General features: G+C 35.7%; 1 protein-coding gene across 1 annotated transcript; it reads left to right on the top strand.

The window, feature by feature from the left end:
* Window positions 1-1144: 1144 nt before the first annotated feature.
* LOC145661461 (uncharacterized) lies at window positions 1145-25868 on the top strand. Its single transcript, XM_081726774.1, has 2 exons — window positions 1145-2539; window positions 25713-25868. Exons 1-2 carry the CDS (start codon window positions 1145-1147, stop codon window positions 25866-25868), a joined length of 1551 nt encoding a protein of 516 aa, XP_081582900.1.
* The last annotated feature ends 992 nt before the right edge of the window (window positions 25869-26860 follow it).

Raw genomic sequence — 26860 nt, 5'->3', positions numbered from 1 at the left:
CGGCTGATAAGCGTTCCAGATCTCGCTCTCCTATCTATATTCGTAAGTAGGAAGATTCGGAACCAATGCACACGGTCACTGGGGATCTTAGCACATCTACTGTTGGATTACAACAGTCATATGCAGCCACCCTTGCTCGTTCTAAATTGCATTCTTTTCTTCTACCTGACTTCGACCCAAAGTCAGTAATACCCGCTATATCTTTAATCAGATTATTAAGTATCTTCCAAGGGCCAGTATCCAACAGATAGTTTTACCAGGGGCGGTGTTATTATTAAATCTCATGACGAAAATTTTGGCATTACTCTCCGTAATAAGGCCAGTTACGAGATTTCTGGCAAAACTGCACAACTGTCTAAGCTTCCTGAGAAAATCAAGCAAACTCCTCCACCTTTGAGAACACCAATGATGTCCGTAGTTATTCGCGGAGTTTTACCTGAAATAACAGATGATGAGGTGCTTGAGGAGCTAAAAGCAGAGGGAATTGAAGTGACCAAATTTATTCATATCAGAAATAATAACGGTCCAACGTATATGGTGAAAGTTCTAACTACTTCTCAATCCTCCATCGATGCCTTGTTACAAGATGGCGCATACATATTTAAGAAACGTCATATGGTGGAACCTTCACGAACAAGCCTCCCTCTTCCAATTAGATGTAAAAGGTGCCAGGTGTACAAGCAACATATAACGGCTAAGTGTCCAAATGTCGTAAAATGCGGCTACTGTGCTGGCAACCATGATACTAAAGAGTGTTCGAATACGGGAAAACCACCTCTATGCTCGACCTATTCCAGTGACCCAACGTATGCTCATAAGCACCCAACGTATAGTTATAAATGTAAAGGCATACAAAACCCAACTCCTGACAACCCGGAGGTGACGGTACCGCTACGTACCATAGATTCTAACGTATCTTTGTCACAGTCTATCACCTCTCCTCTTATTGTGGAAAACTTCCTCCGCTACATAACGTTCATATTACAAAATATTTTCCCATTCCAACGTCAACTTACACTAGATCATGTTATTGCAGCAGCCTTCGCTATATTTCAAATTAACTTGTATGCTACATATTCTGGAAAATACGTTCATTTCCATATTGCTCCCCGAGACACAGCAGTTTAACTCCGTAATTTTGTGTATGAATACGGATCTTACACTTCTTTTTCTGAACATTCGTTCTTTAGCGCAACATCGAATACTATTTGAGCAGTTACTGTTGGAGGAAAATATCGATTTATTTGTACTAAATGAGACTGCACTCAAACCTGCTACTTATGTCCGATTTCCTCGATATCAATTTCTTCGCTGCGATTACGCAGACAATAACGTACGAGCCCAAGGTGGTGCTGCAATTGGAGTTCGTAATAAACTCACTTACAGATGCAACTCTGTTCCGCAGCATATGCAGTTACCGGAACACCTAGTGACAACAGTTTACGTTCCTCACCTTATATTAATAGTAGCTACAATATACGTTCGACCAGATCATATCATTCCTCTTGCCTTCTTCACCTATTTGTTTCACCACTTTAAACATCTTGTCATATTAGCTGACGTCAATATTCACAGTCGCTCTGCCCGTGATAAAGCTGACTTTTTCGATCATATAACTCTTAATTTAAATGGTCATGTCCATCAATTGCCCAAACATACGCGACCAAGCAGTCAGACTACACCCAATGTTGTTATTAGCACTGCCTCTATGGTCGATAAATGTAATATACATGTACTAGATTGTATCGGCAGCGACCATCTTCCGGTGAAAGTCGTTATCAACCATCAGAGACAACTATCTGAATCAACTATGAGAACTATCATGTTATACGACAAGGTGAACTGGGATCAGTTTCGTACTGATATAGATGTTGCTCTTGCCTCCTTTGTACCACCGACATCAGAGACCGATCTTAATAATACCGTCCATAGCATTAGCACAGCTATCACCAGTAGCGCCAACAAAAACATACCTACATATCGAGGCAAAACATACCAGCCTATGCTACCTCCGCAGTACTTGACTCTCGTCAAAAAGTCTCGCACTTACTTTCGAAAATACGAACAAACACGGAATCCAGAGTATTTGACTCAAGCAAGACGATGGCAAAAAACAGTTCATAACTATATTATCGCTCATAAACGGCTTACCTGGAGCAAAGCATGCACTCAATTGAATACACAGTCACATCCCACGAAATGCTGGAAAAAAATTAATCTTCTAATTGGACAGACAGTTAGTTCATTCATATATCCCCTCATACAGGATAATCAATCTCTAGATACAGATCAAGTTAAAGCAGACGCTTTAGCCACACATCTTCAGTCAGTATTTACACCTCCGCCTTGCACACAGCAATTCAGCCCTAGAGTTTCTGAACAGGCAATTGCACAATTACTTCAACCTTCCATCCAGCATACTTTAGAAGCGGATAATCCTTTGACTCGTGAAATCACATCCGCGGAGATACATTCCGTCATCAAGCGAAAACGTAGTACTGCCCCAGGCTTTGACCAAATAACTTACAGATTACTTAAGGTATGTTCGGTCATTTTTTCATATTTCTAGCATCGATATATACATTTATGCTTAGAACTAGTTTCTATCCTCTTGATTGGAAGGTATCTAAGGTCTGTATGTTTCTGAAACCCAACAAACCACCGCATTTCGTACAGTCCTATCGTCTAATTCAGTTAACTTCCACGTTAGGTAAAGTCTTTGAAAAAAAACTCGTTTCTCGTTTACACCCATACATTATGGATCTACAACTACTACCTCTCCATCAAACTGGAATTCGACATCATTATAGCATAAATGATCAACTACTTCGTCTAACTACCATTATTACCAATCATTATAATAAATCTCTTCCGTCCTGTCTCGTTTTAATGGATCTGGAGAAAGCCCTTGATCGGATTTGGCATTATGGATTATTTTGTAAACTTCTTAAACTAGGTCTTCCTGTTACATACCTCCGAGTTATAGTTTCTTTTCTACTCAACCGAATAGCCTATGTCAGCATAAACAACTCATTATCACATCCAGTCTTCCCATACACAGGAGTACCGCGAGGCTCTAGTCTATCTCCTCTTTTGTACATACTCTATGCTTGCGATTTACCATCTCCATCACCGAACACTTATCTCTTTCAATATGCAGATGATACAGCTTTTCTTACACTGGGAAACACGATACAGCATATTAATACAAACACAGACAACAATTACTAGCTTTCTGAATTGGTGTAGTAAATGGAGACTTTCGGTTAATGAAGACAAAACACAATCACTTGTTATTTTACCTCCTAAATGCCGCAGCAAAGTTAGACGAAATCCAAATTTACTACAGATACGTGTGGGAGATCACTTTCTTCAGCCAGCTAAAACTGTAACATACTTAGGAATCATTTTTGACGATAAGTTGCGAGGGACACCCCACCTTCAGAAACTTGCTATCAAAGCAAAGAACCGCTTACAACTTCTTCGTTGTCTTGTTGGTCAGACCTGGGGTCTAAATTCCAAATTATTGCTTAACACATACAAAGCATTTATGCGGAGTATACTTACATTTGGACACATATCCTGGTGTTCAGCGCCTCCGAAATTTTACAATAGACTTGAAATTCTAGAGAGACATGCCATTCGTCTTGCATTCAGGATCAAACTTCCGTATCATAATAATGACTTCTGTAAAAAAAAAAAATACCTTTCCTCCGCTTGTTCAACACATAGCACAATTGCTTCATAAGTTAATAACTACCAGTCTCCATGATCGTAAAGATATCTTTCTTGACACCATATTTACTGATTTACAACAAGAATCTCAATCTAAGTACTGCTATACACCACTCAGAGTTTTGCATTCCATATACATCCGCACCCTTCCAGCAGATCACCACCATGCCATCTTTTTCCGTCAACATCTTCCACATCTTTTTCCATCATAGCACTTGTCTCTCTACAACACTAATTTGGGCTTACCTCATGTTTCTCATCAGTCCTGAGAGCCCCAAGACAGAAGATTAATCTACATTTGTTTGTACTAACATCTATATGTTGTGTTGTGGCGTTACGAGCACCTCACTTATCATCATTTATCCATTTATGCATTCTCCACGTTATTCATTAGTTTCAGTTTTTTTCCGCACCTTTTTCTTATCTTTTTCTATGTGCACCTTTCATTACTAGTTTGTTATTATCAATATATTATTAATGTTATTGTTGTTTAATATCTTTATTTTTTGATTGTTTTGTTAGCGTTTAATAACAATGATTGTTTCACAGCTCCTTAACCAACTATGAGTTTAATAAAGAATAATTGATGCTCCCACACCCCTGTCCAAGAGAGAGGGCGAAACCCTCTAGTGGCTGTTTCTTTACATCCATTGATTCCAAGTTCTTCAGCAATCTACAAATGTTTTACTTAAATTGATGTCCATCACTTTCCAATTCAATAAGTATAGTACTGTTACTACCCACCTGAAAGAAAACAAAATTAGTAGTAAACGAAGAGAAAAGCGCAATGTAGAGGAGTCGCTAAAATTAATTCTCTTTGAACGAGGGCGATTACGAAACATCACCTACTAATTGAAATCATGATTATTCTCCAATAAAGTAAATTCCAATAAACTTTTTGTTATTGTTAATTATTCCATATCGGACTCCCGAAGGAAACTCATCTAAACAACTTATTGACCGTGACAATAGCGACTACTCTCAGTCATGACTCCCTTTTCTTTCATTCAGAAATAGGGAAGAAAGAGAAGAAAGTAGAAGGGTAAAAGGAGGTAGGAAAAGAAGAAAGAAAAAGAAATAGGGTATTTTAATAAGAAACAGATTACTGGGTAATTCCGGAAATATAGTAAGAAGTCGAGAAAGTCCTTGAAAGATGAATTATTCTAAATGTTATTAACGACTAATCAATTTTGGAATGCTTCAGAATAGACACATGTTCCCTCATACCACCCAGACCTAGCTCCAGGCACCACGATCGTGGGGTTACCCAGACCTAGACCTGGAAACGAGAAAAGTGAAATCATTCTTTGTACTGTTATTCCAACCGGTGATTGATAACCATCCAGCATCTGAACTTTGTTCTCTAGGATCGACCACACATATGAATTAGCCAAGAAAGAAAAGAAAAAAAATCAAACTTATAAACTCAATATAAATTTATGTATAGTATCAATAAGAGTCTCAACTTCCTGGAAGAAAGATGTCGTATTTAGGCTCATCCTGCTATCTTTGTTTCACTCCTAGAGCCGATTTAAACCATTAGTAGCAGTCCTTCATGACCTAGGTTATTTACCTTAACACATATATTAAAACATGACACATATATTATAGATGTTAATACAACAAATGATATCACTAAAATTACTTATATTAAATCTATCATGCATTCACCCGCTCACTCACTCAGGACAGTGTATATATGTTTAAAGGAAACCAACTAACTACAAAGATACAAATAGTTTATTACATCCATAGTGAAAAGAAAAGACAAAACAAATAATTATAAAGAAAATAATAAAAGCACAAGTTATTGGCTATATATATCAGTAGAGTACATAGTGTTATATTCTAGTAAGTTTTTATATATTCAATCATCTTGACAAATGGAAAAAAAAAATAATTACATGTATTATATCTTAGGCATGCTAAAGCAAAATTATGATTTGCGACATACGCAAAGAAGACACTTATTTCACTTTTTAAAAAAAAAATTGGACAAAGAGGAAAGGAAAAAAAAACTTTTAGGTGTATTAAAACTTATATGAGTCTCTACCTCACATTGAGCAATAAAAATATTAATAATTCTGAGCGTTCAAATCACAAATCCCGCACTACTCGTAGTGTCCAGGACATTTCGCTCCATTTAACTTAGTTTGTGTTTATATATATATATCTATATATATATATATATATATATATATATATATATATATATATATATATATATATATATATATATATTGGTTTACAAAAAACATTCATCGACTATATTTGATTTGTAACTCTTAACAGTTTATATCTGCACTCGCACACTGCGACGTTTATATCCATCTAGGGATTTTGAAAAAAAAATCACTTTCACTAGAGGATGTTTCTCCTCTTAGACGGTCCATTTCCAAACTTATTAATTGAATAATTTCAAGTTATTTATTCAACACTGGGACACGTCATGAGACCTTTCCTTTAGATCACTTTTGTGTATATGTATACATGGTTCGGATTTAAAAACGATCTTCCACAGGTGTACGGAGTATGAAGGTTTAAATTGAGGATAAAAACAAACTGGTCAAGTCACAGGATACATATGCAGGTGAGAAGGATTCAAGGTACACTTTCCACAATGGTTTTAGGTTGGTAGTTCAGGGATAATATTCGTTATGATGTGGGTTACGTTTAGACCTGCCGTTACTTTTCAATACATGCCATTACATAATTACAGAGGTTATCATTTACATTTATTCAAAAGAAAAGGAAAATTACTTGAGTGCACGGCGGTATTCTTGACAAAATCTATATTCTTATATTCGTCGGAAAACTTACTGGTAAACTATAGCAACCAATACACGTTTAGGGGGACAGACACGAGCGCTCTTACATATATTCATATAATACATTTAATATCATACTTTTACTATAAAATCATATTCATATACTAAGTACATATACATTTCGACGTATTCATTTCTCTATATATATATATATATTTATTATAAATGCGCACACATTTAAATTAATTACCCCAACAATAATTTCTGAAAAGGTTGCAACATTGTCCAAGAAAACAAATGACTTCCGACATTACATATGAAAAAGAAAATCGATTTTTTTACCTGATACCGCGCGTCTATAAATTTTAACTTTTATATAATCAATTCGTGCTTAAATAATGAAAAAAAACTTTGTGTGGCAGGCACGTAACACAGAGCATTTCTAAAGATATAACTAGATAAACCAAAATACAATTTCTGGGCCCAGGTTAACTACAAGGTAATCGAAAACCAAAACAGAAAGGAAAGTGACCAATTTATTAAAAAAAACTTAAAGGGACGACGGTGAAAGAACGTAATTGAAGTGTCGTCAAATATGAAGCCGTTATTCATTTCGGCGATAGGTCAAAATGTGATGGAGGACCCAATCATTATCTACTCTATCCATGAATCGTATCTTGCAACGTCTCAGCTGGTAATTTCAGATCAGAGTTGTACGTTAAATAAATTGTAAGCAACAAGTTCAAAATCTTGGGGGGGGGGAAGGTTGAAAAATTAAAAAAAAATCTCGAAGTAAGAAGGAAGAGACAAGGGAGAGAAAGCGGCGCCAACGAAAGGAGAAAGATTAAAGTACTACTCACTACACAGAAGAGTGATCGAATTTAAATATATAACAACTCATAGCCAAAAATATTCACATATGCCGAAAGAGGGTGGTTTACGTAAATACGTAAACTCAAGGGGGCGCCCTGCTGCCAAGGATGCAAGTTCTGTGTCCATCGGATCCCAATCCCACAAGAGTTTGTTTGTAAGATTGAAATCCGAGCCCCGTATCCGGCCCAAACCAGCAGGATAAAAGGAGAAGGGGAAGGGACCAGGTAACTGCGTCCCCAATTTTGAAATCTCTAAGTAAAAAAAAATATACTCGACCCCTCAGAAGAGCTAAGAAGGTTCGAGGACAGTAATGAAACTAGAGTAAAAGTAATAGCTAAGATATCCCTAACTAATGATTTGCCAAAATAATAAAAAAAATTAAATAAACTGAATTTTGGATCGGTGATTTCTATTGCCAAACTTCACCGATAGCTCCCCTTCGCAGAATGCGCTAAATTCTGAGGCATCGATTAATTTCCATCACTATCTAGTTTGGAAACTAAGAAAAGAAAACGAAAATATTCAAGGGGGGAGGTCGATGCCCGGGTACGGTATAATAAATTTCAATAATTAATTGTTTTGATTCGGTAACCCTGTCAGAGCTGTCGCCTCCATGAACATTGTAAGCTAGCCCGAGTAGGTGACGTGAAGAAAAAAAATCTCACAGAGCAGGATATTCTATTTTTAAAACCGACCAGAAAATAAAATTCACCACAGCCCCGTTGTCTAACTACTATTGTCTTTCCATGAATGTATTATTCAATATGTCTAGTCAGCGATTATATGATGCTATCCATTCTATCAGATGGTATTACTATGGTTGATTATTACTATAACCCATTAAACTACAAAGTATTACCATAGTCCGACTATATATCGCCCTCCGGTCCGCATGATATTACGGTGCAGGGGTCAGAACCCGAGATGTTTGTAGCTACACGTATCTATTCAATATATATATATATCAACACGCGGCGAAGTATTCACTGGGCTACTATATATTTAACTATATGGGTGTCCTATCTTCTATATTCATTTACTACAATATTCATATACTTCATATTCATATTCACATTAATATTCATATCATATTCATATCATCATCTTTTTCATTTACTACGACGCTATATTCTACAAACACCCTGTCTCCTCTATCTACGCCCAGCCTATATACACATTTCATCATAACACTTTAAAATCTATAATCACCACAAACATTTCCCATTCCGATCACCGCACGACAACCTCACTCGAACTCAAGACTCTTTCACTACACACACAATACTATGTAATACCTGGTAGCTTTATTAAGAACGGAAAAAAATCCTACGTATGTTCACTGAAAATAGAATTATCTGCGATAATATTTAATGTTTATGAAATTCTGCAGCAACAATGAAATTATTCTGCAGCCACGAAGAAAAAATGAACATTTAATATAATTTCAAAGCGAAGAACTAGCATCATATCGCCCGACTTCTGCTAAAAAATTACGTATTGTTTATTTACTTAAATATTTCGATTTCTAGACTAAGCAGAATGTTGAAATTTTCAGGATATATTAATTTTGGGTCACTTGACCTAACTGTACATCCATATGGGCTGTAAATTATACTTTCTAGGTTTTATTTCGAAAAGAAAGGTCAATTTCATGGAAACTAAATCACTAAGCACCTCGACATACGAATGGCGGTTAGTACTGACTTTTGACACTAGGGGCTAGCGACGATATAATCAACCCTTGAACAACTGAATGTGACCTTGTACACGGAATTATTGTACTATATTACGTTCACTTTTAAATATTGTGTATAAGTTCACTTAATGACGGAATAATAAAAATTATCGCATAGTAAATACTACACTGTCCATGTTTAATTGTTTCACACACTCTTTCATCACTTAACTACCACAATTACTACTACTAGAAAATGTTTACTACATTACGAACACATACATGGCACATCCATACTACACACTACATTAATACATGTTATACCAATAAATATACACAGAAAACATTCAAATTTTACCATTTTAAATCGGCTCGAAAGGAAAGGAAAGGAAATAAACAGGGCCAACTGGCCCTTGTATTCACTAAATCACATTCTTGAGTGTTTAATCAAAGCCCCCGAGGGGACGTATCAAAGTGTTGACTAACAATAGGACCCCTGCCCTGAAGGGGCAGGAACCCGGAACAAACTACATGTTCAACTCATCCCGCTGGAAGCCGTACTCCCAATTTGGGAGTCAGATAGGAGCCCTTACTGTAAATTTACACGTGCATTGTGATTACTATCCTAACTACAACAAAATTGAATACCGCCATGTATATTAAAAAAAGAAAGAATCACTCGCTACCTACATAAACAAATCTATATATGGACAGGTCTTATAACCCTCAATTAGCAGAAAATTGGAAGGTGAAAATATCAGGGGAAACACTGATCTTCAGAACCGGTTTTAAGAAAAGAAAAACGGAAATCACACTACTTCTGAATCCTGTCCATAGCGATCGGTGGATGAAGTCATGGCGTCACTATATTGCACTTACTATTTCAACTTTTTGTCCAGTTTTTACTATGAAATTTAATAGTTCATGGCTCCTCAAGACTTCCAGTGATTTTACATGTTAATAAAATCCCAAATGTTACCTTGTTTGCAGCTTTTCTAGCTCCTTTTCGACTTTTTGATCGAGAAGATCCGAATCTGGTGTCTTCAGTGAAACTTCCCGGCATGGAATGGGATAATCGCGCTCTAATATCATCGCGTGGGTTTATCAGCCAATCAAAACAAAGCATTTTTGGCGGTGGGGCTTTGAAACGAATAAAATTTGGTAAAATCTGGATTAAACTAGATTTTAGAAGGACCTAGGTATTTAAAAGAGAGGTGAAGGGTGGTCCTGAAAATTCTGTCGAATTTTAGATTGGTTATTTGATCTGGAAAGTTCCGTCCAATAGTGGACCTATGTTTTCAGATAGCACTGACACCGTAAGAATTGTAATAATCCATTTACATATCCATATACAAGACTTTTAACTAATTTAAAATATAAATAAAGATATTGATTCCCAAAACTATAATTCCTAATGAATTTTTACAGTTCTCCATGTTAATTTGAAATAGAATAACGAACAAAATTACGAATTATATGAACAGCCAGAAATTTGTTGTTAAACGTCAAGTACAGTCGGTGCAAAAAATTTCGGGCACCCTCCTATTAAAAACATAATCTCATTAGACTGTAATAGCATATTACACACCACTCTTTAAAAATTCATTTTGCATTTATGATCTTTTAATATGATTGTTATTTTTAGGGAAATGATGTTTCATTGTGGGTCTTGTATAAATCACATGTGATTAAATGAACAAAGTGATCATTATGTGTTCGGTGTCTAGTGAAATCAGTTATCGTAGTGGTATTTACCTCGTTGGTAATATGAGTGAACAGACATTTTGTTGTAAGTTACTGTCCAACAGACAAGTACTTGGTGCATTCTTTTATAACATACGAATGTGAAATTACCTTTAAGAGAGAATGCTCGGTTAGCAATTCGTGGAACAGAAATGTTTTGGTCTAAAGCAAGAATACCTATCAAGGATACTCACCACAGCATCGATAATCTCATTGGATTCTACGAAATGTGGCATTGGTTTCAAAAATCAAGTATAGGAAATAGTGAAGGGAAGAGGAGACAAGACATATTCCTTGGATATATTAGATGATTTATTTGGTACAGCGCATGCAAATGCTTTAGACTTAATACAAATTCAGGAGAGTACAAGGAATGCTTTAAATCTCAAAGCCAGAAAGGAGACTTGTGAAGTGAGCGAAACGGGTGAATAGTCGGTTATCAATTCAAGTGGTGAAAACGAAGATGTAGGCCCAATGCCAAACAGAAAATACAATTACAATGGAAGGAGTAGATTCTGATGAGATAGTGACAGGATCTTCGAGAAGAAGAGGGAAAGTACGTTTTATTACTCGACGACTCGTTGGGGCTTTTGATCGCTATAAATTGATTGATAGAGCTCCATGTGCATTGCAACAGCAGAGGCATTGGGACACAACTTCTTCTAATACTGGACGTATTAATGGAGTTTGTATTCTTCTTCAACAGAAATGGGAAAAAGATCTTTTATATCTTCTTTGTAGGCATCACATTTTTGATTTGATATTAAAGTGCGTATTTGAAGAATGTGTTTCAGTTTCTTCCGGTTTAGAGGTGCCAATTTTTAAGCGTTTCCAGAAAGAGTGGCCGAGATTTCAACACAACAATTTTGTTACATGAATTTCTGACAGAAGTGTTAATTCTGTTCTTTGCAATAAGAAGAATGATACGCCAGGTTTTGCTGTTCAAAATTTGGAAATGCAGAGAAGATTACAGAGAACTTTTGGAGCTTACAGCAATTTTTCTAGGAAGTACGCCTCCTGGAAGTATCTCTTTCCGTTTCCCTGGAGCTGTACATCAGGCAAAGTGGATGGGGAAAACCTTCTGATGTTTATAAATATTTCTCTTTAGTAATCAGTTTAAATTAAATGAGTGGGAAGAAGAAGAACTGCGTCAAGTGTGCACTTTTCCTGTTCTAAAAAGCTTGGTTTACTTGTCCCAGTGCATCTCTTTCACCACATCAAGATTTACAATTTTTGAAGAGCATTCAAACGTCGAAACTCATAATCTCTGATGTCTCGAGAGTGGCTTTATTCAAGTTTTCCTAACGTATTTGGTACCGCTCAGAGGAGTGTGAGCTCTTTTATTTCTTTGACGAGAATGTCAGTAATGAACAAAACACAAATTAGCAGAAAGAATTTAAATTAATGATAGTTCATATGAAACAATGAAGCGATTTGAATTGCATGCTAGTAAAATAGGTAATATTGAAGAGAAAGAAATTGCTGATTTTGTGATAGGAAACACGAAGAAGTTCTTCGAAAGGTTTCGGATTTTTACAGGTTTTCTAGAACTTGATCCGGTTTGTTGGTCGACAAATGATGAATTTCTTTTTGGAAAAAAAAGTAGTTGATAAACTGCATGTTATAAATGACACAGCGGAAAGAGCGGAAAGTGAATGGAAGATCACAATGAAGTTGTAACTAAAAATCAAGAACAGAAACAATTCCTTTTGTAAGTGGTGAAAGAATATAGAAACTTGTTTCCAGGATGTGGAAAAGCTACCTTGCATAAAAAGTAAAAGATATCATTAAGTCGATCTACAATTCAAATATATATTTCGTCCATTTTTTGGAATATCAGCTACTATCATTAATTTTTTCTTGTATTTATTAGCTGATTGATTTCTAACTCATGTAAAGTTTACTAACGAAGCAAGTGGCATGAGAAAGAGATCCAAATATCTTTTCCACAGTGGTTCATAACACCAAGCATTACCATAAGTACTATATGTACTAACGATGACGATGATGCTTGTAGCTTGTTGCCTGATACCCATTCGACTGTATTTAAAACCCAGTCAATTCTGAACTACAGAGGAAAGCTTTATATTGTCCTATTTATATTTGTGATAATTATTATACGTTTATTGACAAATAGTAAATCGAGTGCGATTGAAATTCAAATGGATTTCTTTTTACAGAAATCAACTGCTTTGCGGCACGGGTTAACGTTGATGGATTTTTGTGAAATTTTGTGTATGATGTTTCTGCTACCGAAGGAAAAGAAATAGGGGGTGCGGCGGAAGAAATTCGAAAATTTATTTTTCCCATATACCTAAGAACCACCCTAATCCCACATATGAGCAATGGGATTGAAATCACAGATTCCCGGAGACGAAGTAAGTGAAATACTTCTACAAATAGGTAGTAGCAAGTCGGGATTTGATAGGTGAGCGGTTGCATTACTGTTCAATTCAGACGGTTGAGAGGAATAAAGCCATTTTGACTCTACAGGTCTGCTCACTTCGATGCAGTAATGACGCGAAGTACTTATACCAAAGGTACCAAAACCATGTTAATTCAAAACATCGCAGGCCATCATAAAGTTGTCATTATTTTGTACTCTTTCAACCTTACGTACTGGTTGCATGGTTTCATATGAAATGTTCGTTACCTACAATCAGTGTGATGAAGTCGGAATCGAGACTTATAATTTCATTCCGCTCGTGTGTATGCTGCAGTCACACATGTCAATGAAAGACGTTGGGCTCAGCGGTGTTTAATTACAAGTGATAGCCCCTTGAGTCACCTGGTTCTGTAGTACATACCGTGATGAGGTAGCTCTTATTGGATTTGTTGGTCTTCTGAGTTAACGATTACTAGTGTTGCATACAGTAAACATTAGCTATAATGAAACATTTATACGTTGTAGTCTTATTATAATTGGCAACTGAACCTCCCTGAAAAAAATATTTTTTCCTTTATAATATCACACATATTTGAAATTAAACAAGTTAAATACTATAGACTAAGTTTCTAATATTGATTTCAAAACATGGTCGTTTCACCAACAATGCATTGTGACATATATTCAGTTATGTGTAAAATATAAAACATAAATCCAAAACTCCCTATTTATATAAAATGTACTAAAAAGTGTTAATAAGTTACTCAATTCTATTAAAAACATTGGAGTTTCTTTCAACATTGTGAAAACATGTTAGATTTTTAATTTATACGAACTCAATATTGATTTCTGAAGTTGTTTAAGTTTTTACTGCTTGTGGCTTCAATAGAAGAATAAAACTGAGATGAAATTTATTCTTAGGGTTTGGAATTCATACTTAAACCATTTTGACAACCCTGTTAGAGATTCACCTTTGTGGAAATCGATATTACATCCAGAAGTCGTAGTTTATTTTCACCTATACAGGGTGTTTCTGAACTATACCGTCAAACTGTAGGAGGTGATTCCTCACATCCAAAAAAGAAAAAGTTCATATTGACCTATGGCGAAAGGTGCATAGTTTCAGAGCTAGGGCTGTCCAAAATAGCATTTCAATAGGTCTTATTTCGAATTCCAGGAACTATGGATGGTGGTTCTTATCAGCGTAAAGGATGTCACGCATACACAATCCAAAATTGCATATTTCATCAATTTTCGATAGCTGTAGAGGGTATTCCCCACAGGGTGTAATTATCAGGTATGGTTTCAATAGAGTTTTCAGATATACGCGGATTTCAAAAAGGGTCCAAAGTAGACTGGAGGTAAACCTTGACAACAATGGACATGGAATGTTTCGAAGGGAAGGCGGAAGAGATAGGAACCGGCAATTTCATGTTGCTTTGTGTTCAGAATAACGTGTGATGATATGTATTTCCTCATGGTATATTTCACGTTTTCTTCACTTATAAAATCGTCAAAGAAAACATCGCATCATGCGTTTTCCCGAATACGAGAGACCGTGCTGCTAACAATCATTAACACTTCCGACAACGCGCCAAGGGATTCCGTGTTCACTGCTATCAAGGCTTATCGTTTGCCTACTTTGGACCTATCAAATGTCAGAGAATTATCTCAAAATTAGCTTGATGGCATGTCTGTGAATTTCGCCCTGCAGGGAATAATCTGTACACCCATTGAATATTAACGAAATATTCATTTTTGGATTGCGCATGCGTAACTTCCTTCACCCTGATAAGAATCATCATCCACAGTCTCTCGAATTCGAAATAGAGCCTCTTGAAATTTGGCTTTTGGGCTATTTTGGACAGCCCTAGCTCTGAAACTATGCACTTGTTGCCATAGGTTCATATAAACTTCTCCTTTTAACTTGATGTGAGGAATAACCTTTTAAAGTTTTTCGGTATACTTCATTAACACCGTTTATAAAACCTATATAAAACTTCTGCAAATTAATATTTGAATAAGATGTAAAATATAAGGTGAAAATCGGTCAAAAACAAATGTATTTTATAATGAGATCCTTATTGCATTTATTTTACACATACATAAATACAATTTACAAAAGTATGACGCTTACATAAAATTTAGGAAGAGAAACTAGAAAACTTTATCGCTAGTCTCAAGTCGTCTTGAGGGTAACACCAATCACAATATGGCCAGAGGAAGTAAGAACGGCTTTCTTAAAGTGCTATTTACCATTATTACAAACCGTTTAACTATATATTTATTAATTTTCTTAAAAATACTTTCCGATATTTCACAAAGAAGGTATATTACTCGGACCACTGCACTGTGTTCAAAACTCTCGAACAGAGAATTTTACTCTCTTAAGAGGGTCCCATATTAAAATACCGCTAATTCTATAGTAACCAGTGGCGTATTTACGATTTTGTTTCGGGAGGGGCTTTGCTAACTTTCGGGGGGGGGGCTTTGCCTGGAAATGTGAAAATTCTGCAAGATATTTCATTTACTTTACTATAGAATACTAAGTAAGATTTCGGGGGGGGGGCTTAAGCCCGGAAGCCACCCCCCTAAATACGCCACTGATAGTAACTATGTGATATGTTCAAATATATAAAAGCTTATCGAAATGTGGAACAAAGTAATTTTACATGAAATACCGTTATCATGACTCACTTATATACTTTTGATTTCCAGCTATTTAGAAAATAAGCATTTATTTTCGCGTTTCTACATAGTTGCAAGCGGAAAGCTACTAGGTGACTCGTGAAAATTATACCTCACGCAAAGTAATACTGTCTAAGGCACTCTTGTTATACATTTTGAAAATATTTTTTGTCTATTTAAAAATCACGTGATTTCTGTAAAATTAGAGGTACACTATTTTAATTTTGCAGTAATTAGGTCTCTTAAATCTCGTATACTGAAGACTCGCTCATGCAACTATACCAGCAAGAAGGCTCTTATATTAATTAGGAAAAACTAAATATCACTTTTTCATAAAAAAGTACAAAATTTACTGATTGCGGTATTCATTACGTACTTGAACGTTATGGTTAGCGATGCTTGTACTTAAGGTGGATCACCACCCGGAAGTCAGTACATATTTTAGTTCATTCCCTTCACCACTGCGCATTGATACACTAAATATTGTTAATATTGTATTATAAGATGAAGTTATGTTTCAGCTACAACACAAGACACGTTCATTTGAGTTGTCTCCTGATATCGAAAAAATGTAACAAATAGAAGAAAATATTTGATTCGTTTTACAATGAGGACACAAGATGGCACTTGCTGCTAGATCTTGCTAGAAGTGGTCAGTTTTATGAAATGTTCATTTTCATGAGTAAAGTATTTTAAAGTAACGATCTTATTACGAAATATATATATATTATTTGACCGTTTTTCGTGTTATGTTTCACATTTTATTTAAATATTAATTTGCATTTAAGAAAAAAGATTTTGAGAAGAAACTTACACAGAACGCCATAATACGGTTTTGCCAAATTTGTACGTTTACTGTGGTAGTCACAATAAGAAAATTCATGGATTCTAGAGTTCCAGTTCAAGAAGTGGAACTTAGCTGTGAATTGCGGTAAGGGTCGAAAACTAATTTCTCCAGTAAGTATCCAAGCAGAATTCCATGATTACATCCTTTATTATTTGGCATCACTAAACACTTGACATTATCTGGCAACGACGCACTATTCAAGCAACGTTTAGCATAAACTGAGAACACCTAGTGATCCACCTTAAAAGAATTGCCCCGTTAGTTCCGTAATCTTTATCCAAGGTTCTCAGATGGTAGTTTAAAGCTTTGTTCTAAACATTTTACAATTTCGAATTACCAATCTTTTTCATAGATTGTTCTTTTTTCTTCTATCAGATGTTTTATTTCTCAATTACTAATGCATTTTATTTCGTCAAATGTTTTCAAAATACCTGTTCTAAATATGTTTCCCTTATTTGCCGTGAGTGACTAGTTGTGAAAATTAGTATAATTAAACTATTTCGTGATTTATCTTTAATCGCTAATGATGGAAATACGATATTTGTATTTCTTACATTTGGTTACAACATTTCTGCTCAAATAACACGACTAGCTTGTGCACACGAGGCCAAGGGTTCGATTTCCGGTATTGGAGTGTACTTATTCACAATCATTTACTTTTTATTAATAATTAGTTTTTGTTTAACATAATGGGTAAAATTGTAAGGTGTTAAACTATTTTTATTTTATTCAAGAAAAATAACGCACAGTTGGTTGCAATCTGTCTCTCGGGTTAATTTCTTGATTCTCTAAATAAAGATGTTTGAATTGGTACTCGTCCTCATACGTTGTTTGTTGAAGTTGAGCATATCCTTTCAGCATCTAGGCTGCATGAGATCTTGCCTTGAAGGATATACACTCTCAGTCATTATTGTAATCGAACCTAGCAAATAAAATGTAAATACATTGCAAATCACTGGTGCGGTTCAATGTATTGTCTCTTGCTTAGTTGCGGTTTGCCAGGTGAGTTACAAAATTAAAAATGTAGATGCTGAGGAACCAAGACTGGTGGACAAGACTTAAAACTTGTCAGGATTTGAACCGATGCTGGGTAATATGTTAAAACTAGACGCGTAATGTCAGTTTTCAACAGGCCTGTAGCCAGCCCAAACATGTAGGGGGAACCGGGCTGAAGTTAGTGGGGCCCCATGCAACCATATTATAGTTCATCACTATATTATAGTTCATTTGCCAGTCTACCGTGAAAATTTTAGGGGGGCCAGCCAAAATTTAGGGGGACTCGGCCCCCTAGATCCCCCTGGATACGGGCCTGGTTTTCAATACTCTTTGATTCACTCATCGTACTTCAGGTGAAACTACAATAAAACGTTTAATTTCGTCAATATACTTCTCTTTATAAATATTATTGATGCCCTCACTCTCATTCATACTCACCCATACTAAAGTCCCTCACTCACACTCATTCGTTCTCAACCTCCAAATCACATTGACTCGTCCTCACACTTACTCACATTCACTCACCTACAGCCTCAAAAATTCTATCAATCTAACATTCTCACAAAGTTTGCCTATCAATATTTCTTCTGAAGTAGTAGTTTCTTTCCATCTTTGCCTCATTTTCGTATAACAACGTTATGTATTAGTTCATTTTTTTACTATTATTTCAATACACACTTTAAGGTTTAACAATGTTGAAAGAATTAGAGGACATGGGACATTGCGCTAAACGTTCTGACGACATTTCTTAAATTAAATTGCATTGGGCTTGTATTTAAGCGAAATATTTATATGTGAAACAAGAACAAAACTATAATGCTTTTTTAGAAACTTCGTCGACAGAGAACTTATCCTCAAAAATAAACGACCCCACTTTTCATAAATTGATCTATTTTGTATTTTACCCTATTAATGAAAAGAGCATCTATAAAATATTAAAAATTCGCCTTTTTTCTTTTGTTTGCTAAAAATCAAAATGAACTCACAGTCAAGAGAAAACTACACCTTCTGACTCTTTTTTTTTTTCAAAAAAAAACAAATGAGATATGAAATAGTGTCTGCTTCTTGATAAATCATTTATTTATGAAATATGAACACAATGGAATGACTTGTTTTTGAAATAATCGTCTCGAAAGAGCTTACTCCGAGAATAAACTACCTCTTCTACATTATTCCCCGAGATTGATTTATACACCAGTCAATAGAATTGTTTATGATATAGTAATGTGTATTTATTTATTTATTTAATATACAACACAAGAGGCTTAATACCCAATTACAGTGTTGTGTACATACATCAAATGTTACATATATAAATTTCTTAATTATATCTACAGAAAATTTCTTGTCGAATGGTCGAAATAATGGTCGAAATACAAACAAAAGCATCAAAGCAGTTTTCGAAAATATCTAATTTTTTTATTTTCTACTTTTATTAGCTTCTCTCATTTTCGAGAATAGATAAAAAATTCGAACTCCGTCTGTAGAATTCTCTAAACCCTTAAGTTTAAAATATCTCCCGGTTGGAAAAGAATAGGATTTGTGTTCAACGTGCCATGGTTATAACATTTTGCTGAATAAGATGAATAAACTATGGAAGTTACAAAAATAGCGATTTCTCACAAAAAAATCGAACACGGAACTACTTGCTTCATCTCACATATGTTAGCCTCCAAAACAGTAAGGAGGGCTCTGATACAAATGCGTTTAAGTATATGACTCCTAGACGAGTGTGGATACATCAAGGTAAATATACAAACAGACTCAAGAATAACGTTTCCTGCATGTATGATAATGAAATTTGTAAATCCGTTGAAACTGCGAATTCAGTATCTTGTTCACAATAACCACTCTTTTTTCTATTACTTCTCGATAGTAATAGTGGAATTGAAATCTTTGAGTTTTACGTCCCACGATTATGTTGGCTAGGCTAAAGGAGACCGTGATGATGAGAAATGAATGAAATGGTGGAATGAAGAAAGTTGGAGGAAATGAGATAACCATGAGGAAACCCACGCACACGATGTTCGTCCACCACAAATTTCACTTGGCGCGAGCTGCGATCGAACCAGGGACCCCATTCACCAGAGGTGAACGCTCTATCACTGAGCCACCGCGGCCCTACAATAGTGGAGTTGAATATAAGACATTGAAATCATCTGCAAACGCGAAAACCATCTCTAAAGTGTTTTATGTTAAGCTTGGAGACATTTGCATACACAAAAATCGAGAAAATGTGAAATAGTTCAGAAGAAATTTAAAACTAGCAAACTGTGTAAAAACGTTAGTGTGATGGAACATTTAGGGATAATCCTGAGGGCGAGTGAGTGCGATTTGAACGGTGAGAACGAATAGTTATGAGTGAGGGAGTTAAGTATGTATGTGAATGTGCATAAAGTTGAAGCCATCAATAAATAGTATTTGAGGAAGTAGGTTTCAGGAATTTTTTCTTGACATTTCCAAGATTCAGCCTTTAGTTTCGTTCTGGATTTCCAGGTTTGAAAGAGTTAAAGTATTTGCAGAGAATATAGATAAACTTACAATTTATTTATAAATTAAAGACATCAAAGTTGCATCGCTACATTACAGACAAATGTAGCTTTCATCAAAACAATACTTGATATTTCATGTATTTAATTGTCCATTCGTCTGATTTACATTACATGGTGAAGTCCTGCAGCATAGTATATTGTATTAAATTGATACTTCTATTTGAATATTGGATATTATCTATTCTATTGGATATTCTATTGGATTCTATTGGATATTGGATATTCTATTTGAATATTGAATATTGGAAGAAGTAGCAGTGTCACATGTGCACCATGTTATGGAACATATCATGATATATTCATGATAATTATTGAAATCGAAATTGGTAGTAAATTTCTATTACTCCCATTTTCAATGGAGATATTAGAGTGGAGATGTTATCAGGATGAGTAATGAGTTATGCGATTTCAGGTAAATGATCCCAGCGAAGTTCGTTCTTATCATTCTTAGCATTTGATTCAGACTTTCATGACCAAATATAGCACACCTGTGCTTCGTCCGGCTTCTTTCTTGACCGACATAGATCTTTGCAATTTCTAACCTTTTCCTCAAGCATTAAGAAAATCAGGGATACGGAAGGATATTTTTACAATTATAACTGTCACCACAATTTCTACACCCGAGCTCCTCCGTGACTAAGCGGTTAGCGTACGCGCCTTTGGCGTGGGAGACCCGGGTTCGTTTCCCGGTGGGAGCTCATGTGGTTCGGATTCCACGTTAATCAGTAGGTCCACGTCTCATATAGCCTCGCTGCTGAAAGGGACGCTAAACTAAAATCAACTCAACTCAACTCAACAATTTCTACACCCCTTGACGTCGAATTTGCAAAGTCCACCCTTAGAGAATAATCAGTTTTCCGCGCCTATCTATAATCCTAAAACAATTCCGACACACCTGAGTTCAGTGGCGGCTGGATTTACTGGGTTCGCACCTCCCGTTCAAATCTGTTGCATCGAGAATTAACGGACTCATATTGCAGTAAACATTACGGAAAGTCTATTTTGAACTTTTCTTGAATTATCGTAAGCCACTTGGGATGAATATCGATGTTGAAATTGCGACTAATTGCTAAACTGAAATCCGAAATCATGAGACTGCAATAATGGTCGAAAATGGTAGAGAATGCTTTTAGGAGCTGGCAGTACTCACTTCAAACTTAATACTACTCCTTCTCAGATATATTTGCTGTGGCTAGAAGCGGAAATGTCGCTCAGTTTGTAGTCTAATACAAATGTGTTGGTGGGAAATTTTGGAATTTGTTTTCTAATCATATATTGGATGCCACTTCTATACGAAAAATAAATAAAAATAAACTTAAGAAGAATTATCTGTTACTTGTTGCATTTAGTCCTAACTCAATTACATTAGAAAACTGAATCTTACGTTTATCAATGCTGTTTTTATTTCTTACTACTGCCAATACTTTATTTACTTTTTTTTCATGATTGGTATTCAATTTTATTTAATTGTGAAAATTAACATATTTTATTTCAATGTTGGAAGCGTATTCTAAAATCATTCAATATTAAAACAGAAATAACAAATTAAAAAATCATCTTTGATTCTAATTAACAAAAGTATGTAGATCAAAAAGAAATGTAAACTCGCATTTCCATATATACTGTATATATGTATATTTAAAAAAACTTTACTCACAGACAAACATGAAAGGCAAAATTTTTACAATAGATTTGTGTTATTCGTGTATAGAATATGAAATAAAGGTTTACTCCTTGTTCCACCAGAGATCTCATACTTCAAACTTTGTTAAAATTACAATTATTGCAACTGTTGTATAGGAGAAATAATATTTCTTCATGCAAAAATCTGCAGTTTAACACTCACCCAATCAGATTGAAAAGTTAATAATTTCTTCGATTTGCCGCTTCTATAACCAACATAAGTGAAAAGAAAGAACTATAAATTAAAACATATTCCCGTTGCAAGTTCCATGATCCAAGCTTAAGGAAAATTTTCAGCACCACTTCTATATGAAGAGTGTTGCTATAACTTCTTGTATGATTAGAGAAATATAAGGTTCCACCATGAAAGTATGTCAGACCACGAACACCGAAATATTACAGATAAGGAAACTATTAGCTTTTCGTAAACATTTACTTTTATTTTTACGTCATCTACCGAGAAAGCAGTTTCCATTTGAAATGCATAGTGAAAGCATTGAGGGAAATCTCTTCACATCAAAGCTAATTAACTGCGTTTTGAACTAGTTACATAGATAATAATTAGCAAAATATTTACTCGGTACTTAAACCCCTTTAAAATTATGTGGTTTTGGTCAAAATGTGTAAAGAGCGCTCACACAATACGAAAGGGAACTTCGTACCAAATTTCAACCAAATTGATTCGTTTTTATGGGGTCTAATGTCTGGGAATGATAGAAGTTTCTCCGTTATTACTTCCTTAGTAAGAAGTAAGACATTACACAATTTTCCGCAAAGCGTATTGATGACTGCATTGCCCAGCTGAGCTTATTTATATATTATTCTACTGATTCGTGGGTCGGTTGAATTAACCATTCCAATTTCGTTGTTTTGTTTTACCTAATGACCTGTAAGCTCCAGACTAACTAATATTCTCGGTTGAATTCGCCAACTACTAGGTTAAATGAATGAAAGTTAAATAACAGAAATGTAACCAAGTGGTATTTATGCTATATATTGGCAAAACAACTCGGATAATATCAACTGAATTTTGGCTAATTTAACCTTTCAAATTTTCTAAGTGAATATGCCGTGCAAGCAGTATGTGTGTAAAGGAGTGTGTATGTCACACTTACGAAAAGGGAAGAAACAATGCAAACTGCTTGATAAAAGCCTATGTACCACATAGAACATAAATACTTTTTAAAGGAAAATAAAAATTGTAAATTTTTATAGACAATAAACAATATAGATTTAATCACACGAAAGTTTATTTTTTCAAAGACAGTTCTTTAGAGTTTGATGTTGAGCATATTTGTTCTTCCTGTCGGCTGATGCGTCTTAAGTGTATACATTGAAGTGGTACAGAATTATATATATTTCTGATAACTGACGAATTGCTGTTCCTACGATTTCTTTCGGCTGATGCGTCTTAAGTTTATTCACAGAAGTGGTACAGAATTAGATATATTTCTGATAACTGACGAATTGATGTTTCTTTGCGGGATGGCGCCATCCGCACAAAAAGGCATGAATTCAACAAGTTTACGCAAGTAGCCCTGATACGCAGTCAAACCTCTTCCAGAACGTCCCACAAATGACGTAAGGCCGCCGAATAAGGTAAATAATGGATAACATGTTTGCACGAATTCATCCCGAATATCGAAGAGATGTGCAATGAGATTGAGACCAGAACATCCCAGTGACAACTTTAGAAGCGAGAATTAACTGAAATATTCCTAAAACAGGTGGTAGCCAGCCGTGATCTGTTAAAGAGCGGTCACCTTACTGGTGCACACCACTTCGATCCGGATGACATAAAAAAATATAAAGACATTATTTCCTCTACAGATCTACGTACTTTGATGCGGTAAGGATGAGTACAGTACATGCAGACCAGGTCCAAAACCTTGCTAAGACAAACAACCCCAGAGATCAAGATGTCACCATTATATTGTGTATACAATTTCAAACTTGTCACGCTGAGTTCATGGTTTTATGTTCTATATTGTTCGTGTACTATCAGCGTGATGAAGTTTTAAACGAAACTCGTCACTCCACTCTACTCATTTCTACAGTTCAGTCACGCCATTTTTTCTTCATGCAAGTTGTTGTCCTCATTGTCATTGTGTTCAGAGACAAGTGGTAACTTCGTGGGGTGTAGGAACCTGAAATCAATGTGATCAAAACTGGACATTGAACAAGCCGTTAACAAACTATCCAACTAGACCTCCCATTTGGGTTTTGTGCGCTCTTCTGGGCTATAATTTGCTGCTTTTATAGTAAACAAACAGCGGGATACAGTACTGTTTCGCGGTATACAGTAAACAATGTAATGAAATACGTTGTACTCTTATTATTATTGGCAATCAAAACTCATTGAGAATTCAGTTTCCTTTACAATGTCACACATACATGGAACCAGTTGTTCTTTCAGAAAAAAATGTTCCGGGGGGCACTGCTGGTACTATTCTATTTATTATTATATTATATACGTATTATCTTGGTCTCCTCCGGGGACCATTCTCAGAGCTCCGGGAGGGTAGTGCCCCCCAGAAACATGTCTGGAAGAAACACTGCATGGAACTAAATAAATAGAATACTAAAGTCTAAATTTGTAATATTGTCTCCCAACAATAACAGTTTCTGCAAGCATGCATTGTACCATTTATTTAGTTACCCATTTTGTGTTAAATAACAATTAAAACACCCTATTTACATGAGTTATACTAAAAAGTTATTTTATTTTCTATTAAAACATGTGAGTTGCTTTTTATATTCGGAAAATGCGGCAGATGTAAAAATTATGCAAATTCAATATTGGAATCGAAAGTAGATCTATAACTCTCAACAACAATTTACTCAAGAACAATTTACTCATATGATATGAAGTAACTTATTGACTGGACGCTGTATATTTATAATAGGAAGTGTCACGCTATACCTTAGAATTATAAATAATTTGGAAAAAATATTGAAACTTGTACATCAAATAGCTTAGTTATTAAGATGTTACATATTCTCAATAATATCTGATTCGGAATTACTGTATTATTGGGACACTTATTGATCCCAGAAACCGCTTGTCGCTAACTACTATAACACACCTTCTATACAAGAGGGAAGATTATATATAACGGTACTTAGAATTTTCCTATTATAAATATGAAAAGTAGTACAATGTATCTACCTGTCACGGAAGAGTAATAATACCTAGTTTTTATATTACTCAAACTCATAAATAAGCATCAGAATGATGCCCGAATTTCTCAATAAAAGATGAGAGATTGGATTTTGTAGGTTTTATTACAAAAAGATATCATTATGGAAGGTGGAAATGTGATTATGGGAGATTGGCGGTTTAATTGTCAAATAAAGGCTGAAATTAATTAACGATCAGCTCGTTGACCCGACGGGTCGCTGCTAGATCGGGAGTTCCTTTAACTGAAGACTAATATTTGGAACTGAGTGAATTAAATCAACATGCCAATTCAAGGCTAATGTGTGGTGAAATAGAGTATTTAGCTTCTCTTTTTTTCTCAAACGTGAACCTTAGAGAACGTTAAGAAAATGTTCTGCTTACTCACATCCGCTTGGACGATCTCCAGAGTACAGGCGCAGAAATATGGGCATGCACTTTCACTAATTATTACATTAACGACGCACTGTATACTTGGAGACGCTTGATGTCGATTGCCGAAGTCCTTGGAGCAAACCTACGAGATACATCTTCTTTCTTCTCTGGGAACGCTGTCGTGCAGTCATATAAAGTTCTGTTCATTGCTAGGCGCTGTATGCTGGAATCCTGAGTTCGTTACCGCTGGGTCTAGAAGGTCGACGTCATCTGAATACTGAAGCCTTGGCCAACTTCGTTTCATGGAACTTGGCGTCGATCACAACAGAGGAGAGTAGCGTCGTGGTCCATCTGAGCTGCACTGAGTGACCGGTAAAGACCGAATGAACGGGTCTAATACAAAAACCCCACAGCCAAAACCCCCACACTCAAGAAATGTCAAAACGCCCACACAAACGGTCTAACCCCCACACAAATGGACAAATCTCCCAAACGCACGAACGGTCAAAACCCCCACAGCCAAAACCCCCACACTCAAGAAATGTCAAAACGCCCTCACGATCGGTCATAACTCCCACAGAAATGGACAAATCTCCCAAACGCACGAACGGTCAAACCCCCACAGCCAAAACCCACACACACAAGAAATGTCAAAACGCCCATAAAATCGGTCAAAACTCCCACACAAATGGACAAAACTCCCACACATAGCAACGATCACAATCCCCACATAAATGGACAAAACCCCCACACAAATGGACAAAATTCCCACATGCAGAAATTGTCACAACGGTCACACACATGAACAAAACCCCCACACAATCGGACAAATCCCCCACACTCTGAAATGATCGTGATTGCATGTCTTGTAAGTTTTACACGCTGAAAATAATTTTAAAAAAAGTCCAAAAATCGCTTATGATCCAAAGTGGACAAGGTGATAAGTGGACAAATCCCCCACACGTCGAAACGGTCATAACGCCCACATAAATGGACAAAGCCCCCACATGCCGTCAACGGAATGAACAGGCATGGACCGTACAAGAATGGACAAATAAACTTTATAACCAGTAGGTTTTCTACGGACACGTTTCCTCGTTTACTAGGTTGATTGTTCAATTATAACCAAGAGAAAGAGTGAGGTTAGTAGGACATCCTTCTAACTGTTTTGAATTTAGACTTATTTGCTCCCTGAATAACTTCGTCTAGTCTGAAATAGCAATGTTGCCCGGACTCTCTTCTTTACAGAGTAACACTTTCTTGATAATAAAATTATCTTTCATAAAACGTATAAATCAGACCATTCTATGTGTCATATTATGTCTGTTATAATTTTATTGTGTTATATCATTTCATATTAT

Source organism: Thermobia domestica, chromosome 10 (genome assembly GCF_964235325.1).
Source record: "Thermobia domestica chromosome 10, izTheDome1.hap1.1, whole genome shotgun sequence".
Classification (NCBI taxonomy): Eukaryota; Metazoa; Arthropoda; class Insecta; order Zygentoma; family Lepismatidae; genus Thermobia; species Thermobia domestica.
The sequence above is the reverse complement of the archived record's forward strand: the minus strand, read 5'-3'. Positions and strand labels throughout refer to the sequence as shown.

Bases quoted from the DNA above. Each gene is read 5' to 3' on its own strand.
- LOC145661461 (XM_081726774.1), top strand. From the start codon at position 1,145: ATGAATACGGATCTTACACTTCTTTTTCTGAACATTCGTTCTTTAGCG. The intron at 2,540-25,712 runs GTATGTTCGGTC...GTTCATTGCTAG, and splicing joins TAACTTACAGATTACTTAAG to GCGCTGTATGCTGGAATCCT.